We start from the raw sequence: 19310 nt of genomic DNA, 5'->3' as shown, positions 1-19310 counted from the left end.
GTGAATAGCCACAAAAATAATGAAAACTTCATATTCAAATAATAACGTAATATTAAATTATTGGTTTCCTTTAGAAACATAATGCAAGTAATTCTTTCTAACTTCACCTTCTGTTAACACCATCTCAAGAAGGACTATATGTAAAGGAAAATATGCTCCTCATATTTTTATGTTTTCCTCTAAATGATAGGGGAAAATACTAGTACTATACGGTGTCTTAAAGTCTTACATTAATTTGCCAGTTCAGAAAATTGATTGCATGTAGCCAAAGCATGTGGTAAAATAGCTTTGCATCAAAAGCAATGCTTTTGCTTTTATTTTTTATTTTTTATTTTTAAATTTTATTTTATTTTAAGTTCCAGTGTACATGTGCAGGACATGCAGGTGTGTTACATAGGTTAACATGTGCCATGGTGGTTTGCTGCACCTGTCAACCCATCACCTGGGTATTAAGCCCGGCATGCATTAGCTATTTTTCCTGATGCTCTCCCCTCCACTGCCCTCCCCCGACAGACCCCAGTGCATGTTGTTCCCCTTCCTCTTTTATTGATTATAAGACACATAACACAGAGTGACAAGGGGAGAATCAAATGTAATTATCAGCATCATCATCTTGTAATCAAATAATATTCTTGCACAAATTTTCCTTTGTGAGTAAAGATTTTATTAAAATAGAAAAATGAATGTTTATTGTTATGTGATAATAAGAGAAGCTCAAAATAAGATAAATTTGAGCAAGTATCTATACTTTCACTTATTTCAGAAACATACCATGTTACTAAACTCACCTCATAACATTTTAGTTGTTTTTATTAAATCTTCAAAACTTTCAGACACTACTAAGCATAGAGACCTTTCACATCAAATTAAACTTTCAATTTTTTAAATTAAAACTTTCTAAATGTGTACATTTCTTTTCTTCCTTTTTGGAAAGCAAACTTTTAAAAATGTATATACTTTGAGGACACAGAGGCTGAGAAATATAAATTGCAGGCCTCACCTTTCCTTTCCTAGGACAAATTCATTAAAAAAAAAGTAACAGTCCCACAAACCAGGAAGCTACCCTTGGCCTCTAATAAATCAATTTACTCAATATTTATAAAGTGCCTTCTGTGTGCCTGGCAATGTACTAGAAGCTAGAAATCCAGGACAAATAAGCCACAGTTACCACCAACCCTTAAGGAACTCATGATCTAGTGAGAAAGACAGATATATCTCCAACTACTAAAACAGAGTACAAGACGCCAGAGCTCAGAAGGCCTTATCCAGTCTTGTGGGACAAAGTTCAAAAGAAGATGATATCTACCCTGGGCTTTGGAGCATGAGCAGGAGTGAGCCAGGTGAAAAAGGAGAGGGTGTGTACATTCCCTGAAGACAAGGTGTGTTGCTCACTTTTGGTGGATTTTATTTTATTTTATTTTATTTTATTTTATTTTATTTTATTTTACTTTACTTTATTTTATTTTATTTTATTTTATTTTATTTTATTTTATTTTATTTTAATTTTTGAGACAGTCTTGCTGTTGTTGGCCTGGGCTGAAGTGCAATGCTGCAATCTTAGCTCACTGCAACCTCTGCCTCCTGGGTTCCAGCAATTCTCCTGCCTCAGCCTCCTGAGTAGCTGGAATTACAAGCATGCACCACCACCACACCCAGCTAATATTTGGATTTTTTAGTAGAGACAGGGTTTCACCATGCTGGCCAGGCTGCTCTCAAACTCCCGACCTCAGGTGACCCACCTTCCTGGGCCTCCCAAAGCGCTGGGATTACACGCATGAGCCACCTAGAGGTTGGCAGAGAGGAGAAGAAAAACAAATAATCCCAAATTCCAATTAGGCTTCCTTCATGGTCCAAGATCAACTGTCCCACGTTAGGTAAAGTCTTCCTCAACTCTTCTGCCCCCATGCAGAAGGAATTACATATTCCTGGGTATTTCCAGAGGCCTTTATTTGTACTTTGAGATTAACACTCATCACAGTGTGTCATGGTTAGTTATACAGTGTCTATCTCTATAGTGGTTATAATACATGTTTGGTTGCAGCAAAAGAAACACAAAATAACATTGATTTTTAAAAGTTAAATGTTTTTCCGCCTGTTCCCTTCTTTATAACCATCTAGCAAAATCCAGTGATGGTGGGGTTGTCTCCTGTGTCGGGGGCCTGGTCCTTCTATCTTTTGGCTCCATCATGCCTAGAGTATTACCTTAGTCATCACTGGATCAGAAGAGCTCAGGCCCCCACAGCATTCCAGCCAGCTGGGAGGAGAAAGCTTGATGGGGCCCTCTTTTAGGGCACCACCAAGAAGCTACATAGATCCCTTCTGCATAGATCCCATTGACTAAAACTTAACCATATGGACAAATCTAATGGCAAGAGGGACTAGAAAATGCCTTGTCCTGTGTGGCTGTGGGCCAGGTAAAAAGCCAGAGATTTCTTAGGATAGAATAAGCATCCTAAACTTTTGGCAAACTTCTTCTATCATTTAGAGGAAAACATTAAAAAAAAGGACTAGATAGTAAACATTTCAGGCCATATACGATCTCAGCCATGTCATCATCATTGTTGTCATCATTGTCTTCTTTTGCTTCTTCTCCCTCTTCTTACAATTCTTAAAAAATGTAAATTCTTAGCCTGAGGTCTGTACAAAACATTCTACAGGCCAGATTTGGCACGTGGGCCATAGTTTGCTGACCCCACTACTCTATAAGAAGGGAAAATCATACTGGGAAGAAAGTGACCATCTCTGGCATAACGTCTGTAAGATTATAAGCCATTGAGAGGAAAATCCTCGTCTTCTCCATCTTTCTAGTCTTGGGCAGTGCTTGACCCACACAGTAAGTGTTTGATGTTTATGAATGAATGAGTAGAAGGAAGGTGGGGGAGGTTAATTTCACAACCACAGTTTGTTAAAATCTCATTTAGTCCCAATGGTAGCCTCTGTTTTGGGGGGTTTCTTTTCTTTCCTTTTCTCTTTTTCTTTTCTTTTCTTTTCTTTTTTCTCTTCTTTTCTTTTTTCTTTTCTCTTTCTTTCTTTTTTTCTTCTTTCTTTCTTCTTTCTTTTTTTTTTCTGTCTTTCTTTCTTCTTCTTTTTTTCCCCCTTCAGACAGGATCTTGCTCTGTTACCCAGGCTGGAGTGCAATGGTACAACCATAGCTCACTGAAGCTTTGAACTCCTGTGCTCAAGCAACCTTCCCACCTCAGCCTCCCAAGTGTCTGGGGCTACAGGCATGCACCATCACACTTGGCTAATGTTTTTATAGTTTTGTAGAGACAGAGTCTCACCATGTTTTCAAGACTGGTCTTGAACTCCTGGTCTCAAGCAATCCTCTGCCTCAGCCTTCCAAAGTACTGGGATTAAGGCATGACCCACTGCACTCAGCCCCGATGGTAGTCTTTTCATGTGGATTATCATATAAATACTCCATTTCTTCCAGCCTGAAGAATAGTCTAACAGAGACCAGACAGAGTGAGTCTAGTGGGCTTTCCAGCACATGAGTGACCACCCTTCAGTTGATATGGTCAAGCACCCCACTTTACCTCCTGACCTCAGGTGCAGTTAGGTTCCAAATATTCCACATGCTCCGGTGGACCTTTCTAATTGTAAGCATCCCCCTATGGCCCCCACTGCAGGTGACACCTCTGGGTGTGTGGGAAGATTATGGGTCCAAAGAACTTACAGCTTCTTCCTCTTGAATAAATATGGTGGAAGGCAGGAGAACCTTGTTTTGGTTTTACCCTTTTAAATATCACATGCTTGGTGGGAATGTCAGCAGAAGTATCCAGGCTGAACAGGCACTTTTAAGTTCCTCTTTCTCCTGCTTCTTACTCAATATCCTGAGGGCATAATAGAACTTTTCTTGTCTAAGTTTGCCTGGTCGGGGCAGGGAGGTGTGGCTCACTCAACCACTGCCTTGAATAAAACCCTGCCAGACATCAGAAAACTCCGCAGTTCTTGAGTTCCACATGCAGAGCAGATGCAACAGCAAAAAGTAAGTGGGTCCCAGACCCTGGCCCAGGAAGATCCACTAAAGGAGGCCATCCTTCTGCCTTATTCTGCAGGAGTCAGGTAACAGCTATGCCTAGGTTTCTTCTTTCAAATAAATGTGTAATTCTTTATAGCAGGAAAAAAGCACCACTTCCAAATTCTGGCACACAGACTGTACTAGCTGAATAACTGAAGGAAATGCATGTTCTGTTGGAAAATAGCAAAAGAGATGAACATGAGACACTAAAACTCAGCCTCATTGTAGCCAAAAGGATGATAAGCAGATAAAAATGTGGCCAGGAATGCGTCTGTCACTTGCTGTTTCGTAACTGGATAAGGCCTCTCGTGTGTTCTGGTTGGAACCTCTGGTGCCACTAGTGTTGAACAATGTCTTGCAGTGAAACCAGAAACAAGGTTTTATTGCCAACAGAGCTGGGCACAGATGATTTATTTCATCCTGTTTTCTAACAAACATGTGTCCATCCTTTTGATAAGAAAGAGTAACTTTCCATTTCCTCCAAACCTGGCAGGAGGTGGGAATTCGTGTGAGATTTCTACATAGACTAAAGAAAGGGACTATACTGCCATCAATTATGCCTTCTCAGAAGGAATCCTGGCAAACTGGATAAATGATGACAAACAGCTGCAAATCAGCCAAGGAGGACTTTCAAAGCAACCAGCAACTCCAAATTTTCATCGGAGCCTTTGGCTCTCTTGTATACATTGCTGATTCTTCTGAAAAATTCACAAGGCCTTTCCCCCCTCTATTTAACTTGATTTGCAGTGAAGTAATTAATAGAAAATGGGCCTCTGACTCTGCTTTCTATTAGCTGTGTGACTTTGGGAGAGCCACTTAACCTCTCTGTGTCTCAGTTTTCTCATCTAAATATGGGGATGATAATAGAACTTATCTCATGGAGTTGTGGAGGGGAAAAAACTATATACACTTGTTGAATACTAATGTAAAATAATAGATTACTAATATTCACCATTTTAAATATTTTTGCATTAAATACAAATAATTCTGTATGGAAAACAGACGGGTTTATCACAGGAAGGGTGAAGCTGTGGCTGTGGTTTTCTACCCATGCTATGGGAATGCCAGCGGAGGTTTTAAGTAGAGCAAAACGTCCCCATGCAAGGTGAGACACACGCACTTCAAATAGTCCAATGCCTTAAGAAATTAATCGTAAGTGATAGGTGAGGGGGAGGAGGATAAGGTTGCTCTTTCCAATAAAACCACATATTTTATGATGTGCCATTAAAGGTGATCCTGAATATCAAAAGAGTTATGGTGCACTTAAGGCACCCCATGGAAAAGTTGACCATCTGTTTCAAAAAGGAAGGGCTAAAATGGATTCCGTTTCCCTTGAGAAATTATTGTAAAGGTTGAAATCCACACTGCCTGATTGTCATGTCCATCATTTGTTTACTACCATTGGGCTTCAAATTTCCCCCAGCTTCTGCTGTAGTCCAGAGGCTTGGAAGCTCGCTGCAGCTGATTTCCCGGGCAATGCGACACCCTTGCAAGTTACGGCTGCTTCATAGAGCAATCACACTGACATCTAGTGGTTCAAAGAGTAAGTGCAGGCGGTGGCTTTGAAGCTTTTACCAGCCTCAACGTGCTTTTAAAACCACATTTTCCACCATTTATACACTATGTTCACAAGAGAGAGAGGTCAGTGAAGTAGAAATGATATTTCACTTGTCTGAGGTGTTACTAGAGGCTGCCTCTAAAGGAACATTTCTAAAAACAAGAAAGCAAAGAGAGTGAACCATGGCCCACTGGTAGGTTTGGGCTGTGGTTCCAGAGGTTGCGGTTAAGACTGTGACTCCAGAATCAAGATCCTGAGCTTGAAGGTGGTCTGTGCCACGCACCAGCTGCGGGCCTTGGGCGAGTTCCCAAATCGTTCCATGGCTCAGTTTCTTTATTTGTCAAATGGGGATAACAGTAACGTCTCCATAGACCTATTATGAGGTGATCCCTGAAAAGCTCTTAGCACAGCACCTGGCCGAGAAGGCAATCCGGGTTGCCCTCTCTTCTTGTGACTGTTTTTTAAGAGCAAGTTGCTGTAGAAGCTGGTACCCCACAGGTCAGACAGCATAGAGCAATGGAAAGCTCAGAGGATGAGCAAGGGAGAGACCCAGATTTTAGCCCAGCTGTGTGACCTTGGACAGATGTCTTACCCAACTTCTTTTTTGTAAAATGAAGGACTTGGTTCGCTGATGTTTAAGGATATTTTTCTTTCTCAAACACTGTGCTTCTAAACCTTGCACAGGCTTCTAATTGAAATTGTTCTACCTTTAAGGCCCATTTGTCTCCTTTCTTTTTACCAAAGCCCAGGGCCAAGCATGTCCCAGGTATTTATTATATAGTTGCTGACTGATAAGAAGTGATTGTTGGAACGTTCTCTATTGGTCACTAGGAATAAACCAAGAATGTCTTTGGGCAGGATGAAAATCCAGTGGGAAGCGCTGGAAGTCAAGGAATATTCCCCCATCAGAAGCTGGTCTGGGGTTTCTCTGATAAATTTGGAAAGCTCAGTGGTTGTCTTGTTTTTCTACCTCTGCTAATCAGCCTCTCTAAACAGATAAGAAACCAGGAAAACCATTTAGCTATATAAATTCAATACATAACCTTGTTAATCATGTTGCTGAGGCCTGTGCCATGAGAGTTGGTCAGAGCAGTGGATGACTTTGCTTCTAAGTGCAGGTGAAATGCCACCAAACTCACCTGCTGCCTGTGACTAATCCCCAACTCAGTCTTTCCAAGTTAGGGATAATCCCAGCTGGGATGTCACCTCTAATATGGCAACAAATGGTGGTGCAGCAAAAAATGATCATGAAACAATCTTTTTTGCCTTCCTCCTAAACTTCACCCACATAGACTATTGGACATTTGTAGAAATCCAGCACAAACACAGGGAGGGGAACAACACACACTGGGGCATGTTGCGGGGCAGGGGGAGGGAGAGCATCACCATGAATAGCTAGTGCATGTGGGGTCTAATACCTAGGTGATGGGTTGAGGGATGCAGCAAGCCACTATGGCACGCATTTATCTGTGTAACAAACCTGCACCTCCTGCACATGTATCCCAGAAAGAACTTAAAATAAAATTTAAAAACAAACAAATAAACAAAAGAGTGAACAAAGGAGGGAGATGCGGGTAGAATTTTAACAATATGCACAGCACTATTTTTATATTAGAGATTTCTAATATATGCTAATATAAATGTACACAATATTAAAAATCATATTATATACACACATGAAAAAAGGTAATTTGGGAGTTTTGTAAGAGTATGTAGTATTTTCCTGTGGTTGCTCTAACAAAGTACCACAAACTAGGCAGCTTACAACAACAGAAATCTATCCTCCCTCAGTTTTGGAGGCCGGAAGTCCAAACTCAAGCTGTGGGCAGAACCATGCTCCCTCTGAAGGCTCTAGGGGAGGATTCGTTTCTGGCCTCTTCCAGCTTCGGGTGGTTCCAGGGATTCTGTGGCTTGTGGCTGTATCACTAAAACCTCCACCTCTCTTATAAAATGGCCTTCTCCTCTTCTGCTGTCTTCTCTTCTTCCGTATCTTATAAGGACACTTGTCATTGGATGTAGGGCTACCTACATAACCCAGAATGATTCCGTTGAATGATCCTTAATTATACCTGCAAAGACCTTTTTTCCAAATAAGGTCATATTCATAGGTTCTGATACGCGGGCATATCTTTTTGGCATATACATGGGCATAATTTATAGACAAGCAACCAGCATCTGCACTCCAATCCCATTCACTTGTGCTACATCAGGGTACCCACTCCAAAAGGTGCCCCCATCCTTGCCACTGAATTTCTGCCACTCTTTTGGTAGTAATTGATCAAGAAAGATGTGAGGATAAGAGTAAGACAGATCCAGGATCCCACTCGTCTTTAATAATGTTTGCTTCTGAATACACCACAGGATGCCACACCCTCCCCCCGCACCCCTGGCTGACTGGGTTGGTAAGTCCCCCTAAAGATCCCTGAGAGGAGCACAGCAGGGTGGGTTGGGCCACACAGCAAGTGCTGCTTTAAAAAAACTTCCCCCAGGGTGATCCTACCGCACAATGCCCTTCTCATCATTTCCCCATCGTCATCGCAAAGAAAACCACTCAAAATACTTTTATTTACCCTATCAGTCAAAAACAAACAAAAAAACAAAAACAAAAACAAAAACTAGTCAGAGTTGTGCTTATATTTCTCAAGTGGATTTTTTATTGTTTTATTCATATTAGATATTTGATACTGATCCACTGTTACATTTAATTTAAATTTATAATTCTTCAAACATTGTTTTTTTAACATTCTTATTGAATTTTTAATTATGGTAAAATATATATAATATAATATATGCCATTTTAACCATTTTTAAGGGTAAAATGTGGCATTACATACATTCACATTGTGTGCAAACATTGCTACTATCGATTTCAGGAACTTTTTCATCTTTCCCAACTGTAACTCTATACCCATTAAATATTAATTAGCTGTTCCCTCCTCCCTCCAGCCCCTAGCAACCACCATTCTACTTTCTGCCTTTATGAGTTTGACTACTCTAGGTACCTCACATAAGTGAAATCACACAATAATTTTTTTTTTTTTTTTTGACAGAGAGTCTTGCTCTGTTGCCCAGGCTGGAGTGCAGTGGTGCGATCTTGGCTTACTGCAACCTCCACCTCCCCTGGGTTCAGGTGATTATCCTGCCTCAGCTTCCCAAGTAACCTGGGATTACAGGTTTGCACCACCATGCCTGGCTAATTTTTGTGTTTTTAGTAGAGACAGGGTTTCAACATGTTGGCCAGGCTGGTCTCAAACTCCTGGCCTCAAGTGATCCACCCGCCTTGGCCTCCCAAAGTGCTGGGATTACAGGCATGAGCCACGGCACCCGGCCGATACTTGTTGTTTTATGACTGGCTTATTTCACTTAGCGTAATGTCTTCAAGGTTTCTCCATGTTACAGCATATGTCAGAATTTCCTTCCTCTTTCAAACTGAATAGCATTCCATTGTATTATAAACCTCATTTTGTTTATCCCTCTATCTGTCAACAGACACTTGGTTTGCTTCCACCTTTTGGCATTGTAAATTATGCTACTATAAACATGGGATCTACCCAAATCTGCTCAAGTCCCTGCTTTCAGCTCTTTTGGGTATACACCAGAAGTGGAATTGTTGGATCATATGGTAATTCTATGCTTAATTTTTTAAAGAACCACCATACTGTTTTCTACAGCAGCTGTACCATTTTACGTTCCCACCAGCAGTACACAAGTGTTCAATTTCCCCAAATCCTGTCCAACACTTGTTATTTTCTGCTTTTTTTTAAAATTATAGCCATTCAAATGGATATGAAGTAGTATCTTATTTTGGTTTAAATTTTTAACTAAAAGAAAAATTTATCTAGAAATTATAGATGACTCTCTCTGTGGTACTTTCTTTTGAAAACCATTTAGTATTTAGAAAAGCATAACACAGGAAAGGGTTTTGGTGTGTTTCATTTTTTTGTTGTTCTTTGAACTAACCAAAGATGTTAACACTTTTTTCACTTTTTCATTCAGACAGAAGTTATTATATATAAATGCATTGTTATCAATCTGATTTTTGCCATGGGACTTCCCAAATTATAACTTCTTTCTCCTGTAGTATCTGTTTATACCCTTCTTCAACCACCCCCAGTAATAAGTTTGAGGCTGCAGCCAAATGAACAATAAGCGCCACTCAGGCGGACAATGAATGAACCAGAATGGTGTCCTGAGCCCCTAAACTGCCAGTTAGATGGTTCACGTAACCAACTCTTAGGGGCAGCTGTTTGGAGCCAGGGTTGGGCTGAAAAAGCCCTAATATAGTCATCTATCTAAACACCTCACCCCTACACCAACACACATATGCACAAACTAAATGTTTTTAAAACAAACGGAATTGTTTGTCGTCTCTTAGTTGTTTCCCCTTTTCACATTGGCCACGATGTTATAAAGTCAATCAAGATGTTTTGGCCTTGAGCCCTGTAAACTCCGTGTCTTGCTCTGTTCCCTTGCTCATCTCAGATCTGCCAGGATCACAACCGTAAGTAGGACAAATGTTATCACATCCCTTGCAATGACGAGGGATTCTTGGGCAGGAGGTCAATGGCTAGAGTTAGGTGGAAAACATTTTGGATTAGAATAAGAAACTGCCAAAAAGTTTTGTGTGTGAGCTGAGAACTTAAACTAGTAACTACATGAGAAAGACAATGAAGGTCATGCTTCCTATGGCATATAGGGTGAGCACAGAATTTGGAATCAGAACCTGGGTTTGGTTCTCATCCTACCACCTGCTAAAGCTTAAGTGATTCAGTTTATGGTTGGGTTGTATATTAATAACACTAAGAACTAACTGGGCTTTGGGAGGATCAAATGAGGTATTATATGTGAAATTTTCTTTTAAAATGTGATTATTAGTTTAATAATGAAATTAGGAATGGGTAGAAACTACTAAACTCAAGAATTTTTTGATAATTATATGAGTATATATAGAGTTGGGGGTTTTTTTGGCAGGGGGCATGTAAAGGTGATTTGTTCACCAAGAAAAGTGTTTTTAGTAAAGCATAGATGTTAATCTAGATTGTGGCAAGGTGCCACACAATAGATTTAGCACATAAGCAAGGAGTCTCTAGAACACACAGAAGAAAATGAATGAATCCATGAATGAATGGACAAGTGAGAGCCCAGAGCATCTGAAGCCATGAAATGCTTTGGAAAGAGAAGCGTGCCTGGAAAAGGAGAGTGGCTGGGTCCTAAAAGCAGGATGAACACCATGGAAAACTTGAAATTGAAAACATCACAATTTTAATGAGAAAAAGTGCAACCCAAAGTGAAGAGCACCATGATAACAAAGGTGAGAAAAGATGCTCATCTCATGGCAGAGTCTTGTTACTGCGCAGTTATCAGAAACAGTGAGCTAAGAGGTGTGAAGTGCTTATATTATTTAATCCAGATTACTAAACACTGAATGCATTTTCTTCAAAGCTCAAAAGGAGACAAAATGGAATGGGAACAAGGGGGAGGGTTGGGGGAGGAAAGATACCCCGCATTGTCATATTCCATAGAATGAGGTTTCAAAATATTATCTCTTTCTCTTTTTGGAATCTTCCGTGCCCTTCCATTTCTAATGTATAGCTTTTACTTTCCTCAGATCAAACTCTGGATCTCTCATTGACTGAAAGCTGCCACCTACCTCAGATCAAACTCTGGATGTCTCATTGACTGAAAGCTGCCACCTACCTTTTTTTTTTTTTTTTTTTTTTGAGACAAAGTCATGCTCTGTCACCCAGGTTAGAGTACAGTGGTGCATTCATGGCTCACTGCAGCACTGACCTCCTGGGCTCAAGCAGTCCTCCCATCCCAGCCTCCAGAGTAGCTAGGACTACAGGTACTCACCACTGTGCCTGGCTAATATTGCATATTCTTTTTGAGAAATGAGGTCTTGTTTTGTTGCCCAGGCTAGCCTCAAACTCCTGGCCTCAAGCAATCCTCCTGCCTGAGCCTCCCCGAATGCTGGGATTACAGGCTTGAGCCACCCACTGTGCCCAGCTGCTGCCACCTGTCTTGGTTAACTTGTTGAGTTCTGCCTCTTCTTAGCAGTTTTCACACAGATCTTTTCACATTCTGGGAAGGAAGTCTCTAGAAAACCCCACAGATAGCCTCATTCCTCCACCCCCACTTCACTCCATGTAGACAATAAGCTTTCAGTTTCTAACATCATGTTGAATGTAGAAAAGAAATTGACCGCCCAGGAGCGTGTGTCTGTGTGTGTCTGTATTTTTGCATTTGTTGGGAGTGACACAACGGCTGAGGAAAAAAAGGAAGCATAGCATTTCTATTTTTCCCTCGTCAAAAGTATCTTTCCCAGACAACAAGGATTTTTATTTCAGACTTCAAATATCCTTAGCAAAACAAAGTTTTTATTGGGGTATATATGAAAATAGAACAACCGTAAGAAATAGTAGTTGAAATTTAGGTCTCTCTTTGAGGTTGGAGGAACAGAAAAAAATGAAAGAACTTATATTGTATTATGAAGTGTACATTAACTGTTAGCCTAAGAATCAAATAAGCCACTAATAAGATATCTATGAAAACATTTTTCAATTATCTCTAAGTTCGTTAGTCAAAATATAAATTCCTGAAAAATTATTTTCCAATTTGGTATTTTCAGCTCATGCAGGCTGAGTGAATTATCCTAAACAAATGTAAGTTAAATTTGCTATAAAAATTATAAAATAGAATAAGAAAAATAAGTGGTTTTAGGACCATTTGTTGTTCTATACTATCTACATCTCAACTATGTATTCTCTACATCCTATTGCCATTCTATCCACATCAAGAACTCAAAAACATATAGCAATACAAACCTCAGAAACACCTAGAAAGTCATATATATTCATATGTATTATTTGTATTAGAGACAGGGTCTCGCCATGTTGCTCAGGCTGAACTCAAGCCCCTGGGCTCAAGCGGTCTTCCCACTCAGTCTCCTGAATAGCTAGGACCACAGACATGCACTATCATGCCTGACTAGAAAGTCGTATTTAACTTCCTTATCCATTTATGTTTAAGCCCTCAGAGGCCATGGCAAAGTCAAAACTATTTGTACAGGAGCTGTTTTGTAGGATAACCAGGAAGAGAATGTTCAAGGTTCAAATTTGTAGATCGATGATGATTCTCAAACTCCTGATTCTAAAAACAGGGGGTACACAAAAATCCAACTGATGTACATGTCTTATAGAGTATACAAGGCACCAGCATTTGGGAGGTGGACCATCACCATCAAAACTTTACTACCTGCTAGGCTATCTTGCTTCTTCTGCTCTAATTCACTCTGGAAGAGAGAACACAATAGAAACAGGAGAAGGGTCCGGATCGTCAGTACTCGGAATAACACCAGACCAGGAGATGATGCATACAGACATCTGCGGAGGTTTTCTGCCAAGGTCTGAGGGGACCTGGCGGGGCACGCACACCACCCAGAAAGTCCCCATTTAAGTCGTGTTTCTTTCCACACGACACCTCACAATGCAAGACAAGGCATCGCTGACTGCTGGGGTTGTGGCAGTTCCATCTCCACCTTCACAAGTTACAGAAAAACATACAGGGGTTGTCACAATCAATGCTACCACCGGTGCTTCCGCCACCAGCTCCTCCTACCCATGCCCTCGCCCAGAGCCTGCAGCAGAGGGCTCCTGCCCCAAGAACTTAATTTGCGGCGAGAGTCAAGTTCCCACATCCTGTTGAAGAGGGGCCTGGTGCTCTCTCCAGCCTCAGAGGCTCAGCCCACTGGAATCCACCACAGCTCATTTGTAATGAAATAGATATTCTATTAGCAAGTGCTTAAATCACAACTACAGGTCAACAAAGGAGCTAAGAAAATCATCTCTTCCACTCCCATCTGTATGACCAAGCACGGTGAAATTTAAGTAAACTCAGTCCATCAGCCAGTATGTTCAATGCATATTATGGAAAGAGATGTGCCAGGATCAGGGATGTGTGTGTTTGTTTGCCAGGGAGGGAACTGCTGTTGGGCAGGAAAAATAAAACAAGGTTCCTGCTTTTACATCTCCTTGGGGAAACAGCACATATGTAAATTATAATTCATTAAGAATCTAAATAGGCCGGGTACGGTAGCTTGTGCCTGTAATCCCAGCACTTTGGGAGGCTGAGGCAGGTGGATCACCTGAGGTCAGGAGTTCAAAACCAGCCTGGTCAACATGGTGATACCCCGACTCTACCAAAAATACAAAAATTAGTGGGCGTGGTGGTGCATGCCTGTAGTACCAGCTGCTCAGAGGCTGAGGCCCGAGAATCGCTTGAACCCAGGAGGCAGAGGTTGCAGTGAGCCAAGATCGCGCTACTGCATTTCAGCCTGGATGATAGAGGAAGGCTCCGTCTCAAAAAAAGAAAAAACGTATTTAAACAGTGTTAATGGGGATAGAAAAGATCCCTGCGGTTCTGTTATCTGTAGTGGAACTTGTTATCCACCATGCCTGTGAAGGGTCTTGTCAGGAGTACTGTATTTTCAGCCAGCAACCATTAACTCTTAAGTTGGGGTAGTTTTTTTAATGTAATTTATAGTAGTAAAGAGTTTTATGATTGTTTATTTTCAGATTAAAACCATTCCCTTTTCCAGGTTTCCTGGGTACAAAGACTGTGTGTGTGTGCGCGTGTGCATTGTTTGTGTGTTGTGTGTGATGAGAAGGGATGGAGGGCTTGGTCATGGGGGACATATGTATTATTTTCTTTAATCTAGGCAATGCAAACCAGTAATGCAGAATCCTATTGCTCTATAAAAGTTTGAATTGCTTGAATCTATTACAAATTTTTGCCAGTGTGCTTCCTGCCTCAAGGATGGTAAGTTTCTCCAGCTTAGGGGAGAACATTCTGTCTCTTTTTGTTACACCTTTTTGTTACACATTCAATCTTTTTGTTACATCTCCTGGTCAGACCTTGGCAGAGCAGGTCCTAAGTTTGAGTAACAAAAGGCATCAGCCCCACAGAAGCTGGGTCTCCAACCAGAGCACCATCTTCATCTGCCCTGGCTACAACCTCCAAAGCCTTAGGCAGGACGAGGGCTGGCTTCCTGGAACCTTTTCTCCTGTACTCATGAGCCCCTTCACAGCCTCTTGTTGCCCTCTGATATCACTGTACTGGGGTCCTATTACGGGTAAGGATGGCAGTGGTAGGAACAAATTTTGTTCCATAAGAAGAACCAGCAGTTGAAACCGAATAAGTCATGGGTAACAAACGACTTTATCTCAATATAACAATAAAGAAACTCCACATATGGTAAAAATTTATCAAAGATTTTTTGAAAAACCAATTTGGGTAAACTATTTTATTCATTTACTGCCTCCCTCATGATTAGAAGCATTATATACAATCAAATGAAGTCATTTTATTCCTTTTTTATGGGCTTTATACAGGGAAGAGTAACAGCAGCCACAGCAGAGATTAATTCTCCTCTTGCTTTAATTGCAAAAGTGACACAAATATATCTTAAGGAGGTAAAATCTGACTTTGAAGTCATTTTAAATTCATTAGTTACCCATGATTTATGGAAGTTTCATTTCTTTTGTATTTTAAAGAATATTTTAAAGATGAGACTTTCCAAGGTGGGCAACTTTAAAAACCATTGCTAGTAGTGGCTCATTTAGTTTCTATACAGTTATTTGTAGGTGTTAGAGTGTAGTCTATGGAAAAAAAAAAATTAAAATCTGACTTCCTGGTAAGTTAATTTCAGTAGTTCAAGAGCAATAGAATTAGCTCAGGGTTTCTCAACTTTGGCACTATCTGCGTTTTGAACTGATAATTCTTTCTTGTGGGAGACTCTCCTATAGGACAGATGTGCAGCATCCCTGGCCTCTACCCAACCCCTTCCCTGGCTGGTCATTTTAGTCAAAAATGCTTCTAGACATTGAAAAACATCCCCTAGCGGGGGTAGGGGGGGGAATTCCCACTAGCACAGGTTAAGAACCACTAGATTAGCACAATATCCAAGAAATATTTAAAACCATGAGTAATATAACAATAAAACTAAAACAAAACAAAATCCTGTTCCCAATAATAGAGATAAAATATTTTTAGTTTTCCACATGTAACTATGTAGGTGAACTGACTACAAAAGGGAAATTTTCTTTCTAGGAACAGAAAAGATGGGATGTCTGTCCTTCGTGCCGTCTCAGCCTTTAACTGTTTACTAGGTTCATTACTTTTATGTAGATTGCTAAAACTGAAAAAGATTTTCTGAAAACTGGGTTTTTTAACTGGAAATCTGGAGGATGTAACAAAAGGATTTTTGTTAACAGACATTTTCCCAAGGTCTGTGGCAAATGTAAAAGTTTATACCATTGAAGATAGTGAGGAAGGGCAAAATACATGGGGGCTAAAGGAAATTAATTTCTATGAAGAGATTTTCTACTATTAAATCTGTGTTTGTGAGCTATGTTGGTGAGTAATCTGGACTAAGCATTATATGGATACATAGCAGGTAGAAATAATAACAAATTGATTCAAATGGCTTTGGAAAAGAAATTGCAAATGAAATTTTTGTTTTACTAAAACATCATAAACTGTGATGTCTTCCAGATTGTGAAATACCTCCTCTGATGAATAAGTAGAAGCCCAATCTTGATATCATTAAGTTAAAAAGATTCTGCAAATAACATGCACCGATATGGTCCAACTGGCAAGGGAAAAAAGTAGAGCTAATATTGAAACTATTTAACAACTGGAATTGGCATAGGTACAAACAATCAGAAATGGTTGCTGATCATACATCCACCTGTACTGGTGTATATATATCTACTGAATATCAGTCCTAGAAAAAGACAAGGTGCAGAGTAGATGTTTCCATCTGTGTGAAAAGTGGGAGAAGGAAGGATGTAAGTGTGTGAATATGTGTGTGTTTATGTTTGCATATGCGTCGGTTAGCAGCATACATGGGAAACTGGTGACAGTGATTGCCTCTAGAGAGAACCAGGGAAGATCATCATGTAGTTTATTATTTAAGGAAGATCAGCTTGAGACTAAAAAGTAACACTGCTAGTCGTTATTCCAAAACAACAGGTATGAACTCATACTGTACTGGTAAATGAGGGCATCAGCCTAACTGGGGAACTAACTTAAGGAGTTGTAGAAGGCTTACTTTTCACTCTATCACACACGAATATATTACCCCTACCCTTTTTAAAGTAAAAATAAAAGTACTAGAGAATTGAATAGATATTCAATCCACAATGAAATCAGAATGAGAGAATATCCATTTTAAAAATCATTTTTGCTTTTTCTATCATTATGATTAAAGAAAAAATCTACCTATTATTGTTACGATTAAGGATGAGTCTGGGTGTTGAACACTTTATCTACTAAACTTATTAACGGTGATCGTGATTAAACAATCTCTAAAGCTAAGAAGCCAATATTAGTGATTAGATAGTTGCAGAGTGCAGGCTACTGATTTGCCAGACATATTAGTGACTAAGGGACTCTAAGATGTCCTGCATAGGAATTTGTTGCTCTTTCTTTCCCTGTCTTTCAACATCCAGTGACAAGTCTCACAGTGTAGGTAAACCAAACTTAAATATTGTAACTCTATCATGTTATTCAGGAGTACATTAGTTCTAGCTATTTTAATTTAAAATTGGGACATAACATTAATGATTGCAACTTCAGAATTTGGTCACCTAGAGAAAATAATGTTTTGTGACTAGCGAATTAGAAAAACAGAGATAGCAGGTAATTATTACATACATATTACAGGCAGTTCTTATCTAAGAACTTCACATGCCTTTACTCATTTAATCCTTATTTTAAAAGAAAAACCCTGTGAGCTATAGATACTGTTATTATTCTCATTTTAAAGATGTAGAAAACTGAGCCTCAGAGAGGATAAGTACCATGCTAGATCACCTGGTTAGGAAAGTGGCAAAGTCAAGATTTGAACTCAAGTCATAACCCTAGAGCCTGTGCTATTAACTTTGACATTGCACTGCCTCCTGGGTCTGGGTTGGCAGCTGAAAGACTTACGTTCCAATCTAAATCTACCACATTGAGTTTGATAATGGGTCAGGGTATTTAATGGGTTTTCCCCCCATGAAATCCAAGGCATAAAGTAGCCACGTAAGTAGGATACCACTTAAAACTCTTGCTTTCCATTTCCTCATTGATGCAGAAAGAGAAAGTACTAGAGAATGTCTAACATTTCACTTGATTTATAAAAATCAGAAATCCTCCAGTGTGCCAGGTACTCTTTAAAGTGCTTTACATATAGGAAATTGTTTACTTTTCCTAACAGTCCTATAGGTACACATTATTATTCCCATTAGGGAGGTGAGAAAACTAAGCCCAAAGAATTTTGATGTCTTTTGTCCAAGGTTAAATAGCCAGTAAGATTCAAACCCAGGCCACCTGGTTCCTAAGTCTGTGCTCTTAGTCACTCAGCTATGCAGCCTCCTGTTATAAATCTGGAATACACATTATATGATATGTAATTATGTCTAGAATAAAAGACATCTTCCACAGAGACAGACTTCCTTCATTAGGGGGCAAATTTTTGTTCTTGGTACTGCCATAATTATGCCCTTTGTACTGACGTTTGGGGTCCTCTGCAACTCTGATCTCCCTGAGGGTTCAGGGAAGAACCCCTTCTCTCCTACTCCCTCCCCCAGCACCCAAATTATCCCTTGTTCTGCTGTCTTCCTACCTCTTGCCTTTGGGAATTATTTGAGGATTTGAGGAAGTCAGGGGTGGTAGGAAAGTGGCAAAGGGAGGAAAGGTAGAAAACAAACAGTTTCCAACAACTCAGATAAGGGAGATAAATTAAAGGTACAAAATTCAAGCTGGAAATTGCTGCTCTTGTTAGCTTTTCTGCTCCTGCTTAAAACCCTAGCCTTCCACCCTGCAAACACACATGCCCTACAGTTTGGTATGGAGAGAAACTCTTGCTGAGGGCACCATTTCTTGTAAAATCACTATGCACAGTGTTCATCTGAGTGCCTGCCTTCATTCCCCAAGCATATATTAGAATCCTGAGGGAGCCAGGCCCTGGGCTAGGTGATGCCTGAATACAAAAAGAAATGAGGCAGTTTCTGGACTTCGGAGCCCCAGATACAACTGAGTTTGCCTGCCTGTGCTCACAGTTCCTAGAACTGTTAGGTAGCATATTCAAAGCCTTGAGTACACTACTTAACAGTTCTAATAATAATTTCCATATATTGAACTCATATTGTATACCAGACAGGCATTTTACAAATTCCATGTTTAAAGCACATGACAATTCTGGCTAGGATTTAAACCCAGTTCTCATGCTTTTGCCATGTCATCCTCCTGCAGTTCCAGCCTCATTTTCCTTTCTTGTGAAATGGGGTTAAATAACGTCATTCTTTTAGAACTACTGTAAGAATAAGATGGGACGATATAGAACTAAGCACATGTATTTACCCCCCACTAAATGGTAGTTCTCATCACTCTAACAGGAAATAACATAGGGGCTTGTAGAAGCACCTGAAGTGTGCATGAGTCAGGAGGTGGGAGTAACCTTCCCAACCGGAGGGATCTGGTTTTGCACCTTGAAAGAGAAAATGTGCCTGGGTACGGGGCAATGAAAGGTGAGGGATAAGTAGGAAAACATGTTATGGGTGAATTTTAAAGCATGAAAAGGGAAATTGTTATGGCCACATTGGTTAACTTCTGTGAATTTTTTAAAGTCTCCAATTTTCAAATATTTCTAAAAGAACTAAAAATTTAAACTCTTTGCTTTCATGACAA

At 40.1% G+C, this 19310-nt stretch overlaps 1 protein-coding gene across 12 annotated transcripts in view; it reads left to right on the top strand.

Annotated features, from left to right (window-relative positions):
- Positions 1–19310, top strand: part of FYB1 (FYN binding protein 1) — a 165595-nt gene that overhangs the window by 46328 nt on the left and 99957 nt on the right. For 8 of the 12 annotated variants that reach the window (XR_002522509.2, XR_002522511.2, XR_002522510.2 and 5 more), the window contains exon 1: positions 3970–3988. The exons of 1 other annotated variant lie outside the window; for it this stretch is intronic. Coding sequence is in view for 5 of the 11 variants with exons in the window: in XM_021939324.2 (XP_021795016.2) it covers positions 3974–3988 (15 nt within the window). In the remaining 6 variants the exon portion in view is untranslated. Of the gene's footprint in view, positions 1–3906; positions 4066–10171; positions 10891–19310 lie in introns of those variants that run through there. 3 more of the 12 variants (XM_003899601.3, XM_003899600.3, XM_009208322.4) reach the window with 2 other exon arrangements.

This window comes from Papio anubis, chromosome 5 (assembly GCF_008728515.1).
Source record: "Papio anubis isolate 15944 chromosome 5, Panubis1.0, whole genome shotgun sequence".
Classification (NCBI taxonomy): Eukaryota; Metazoa; Chordata; class Mammalia; order Primates; family Cercopithecidae; genus Papio; species Papio anubis.
The sequence above is the reverse complement of the archived record's forward strand: the minus strand, read 5'-3'. Positions and strand labels throughout refer to the sequence as shown.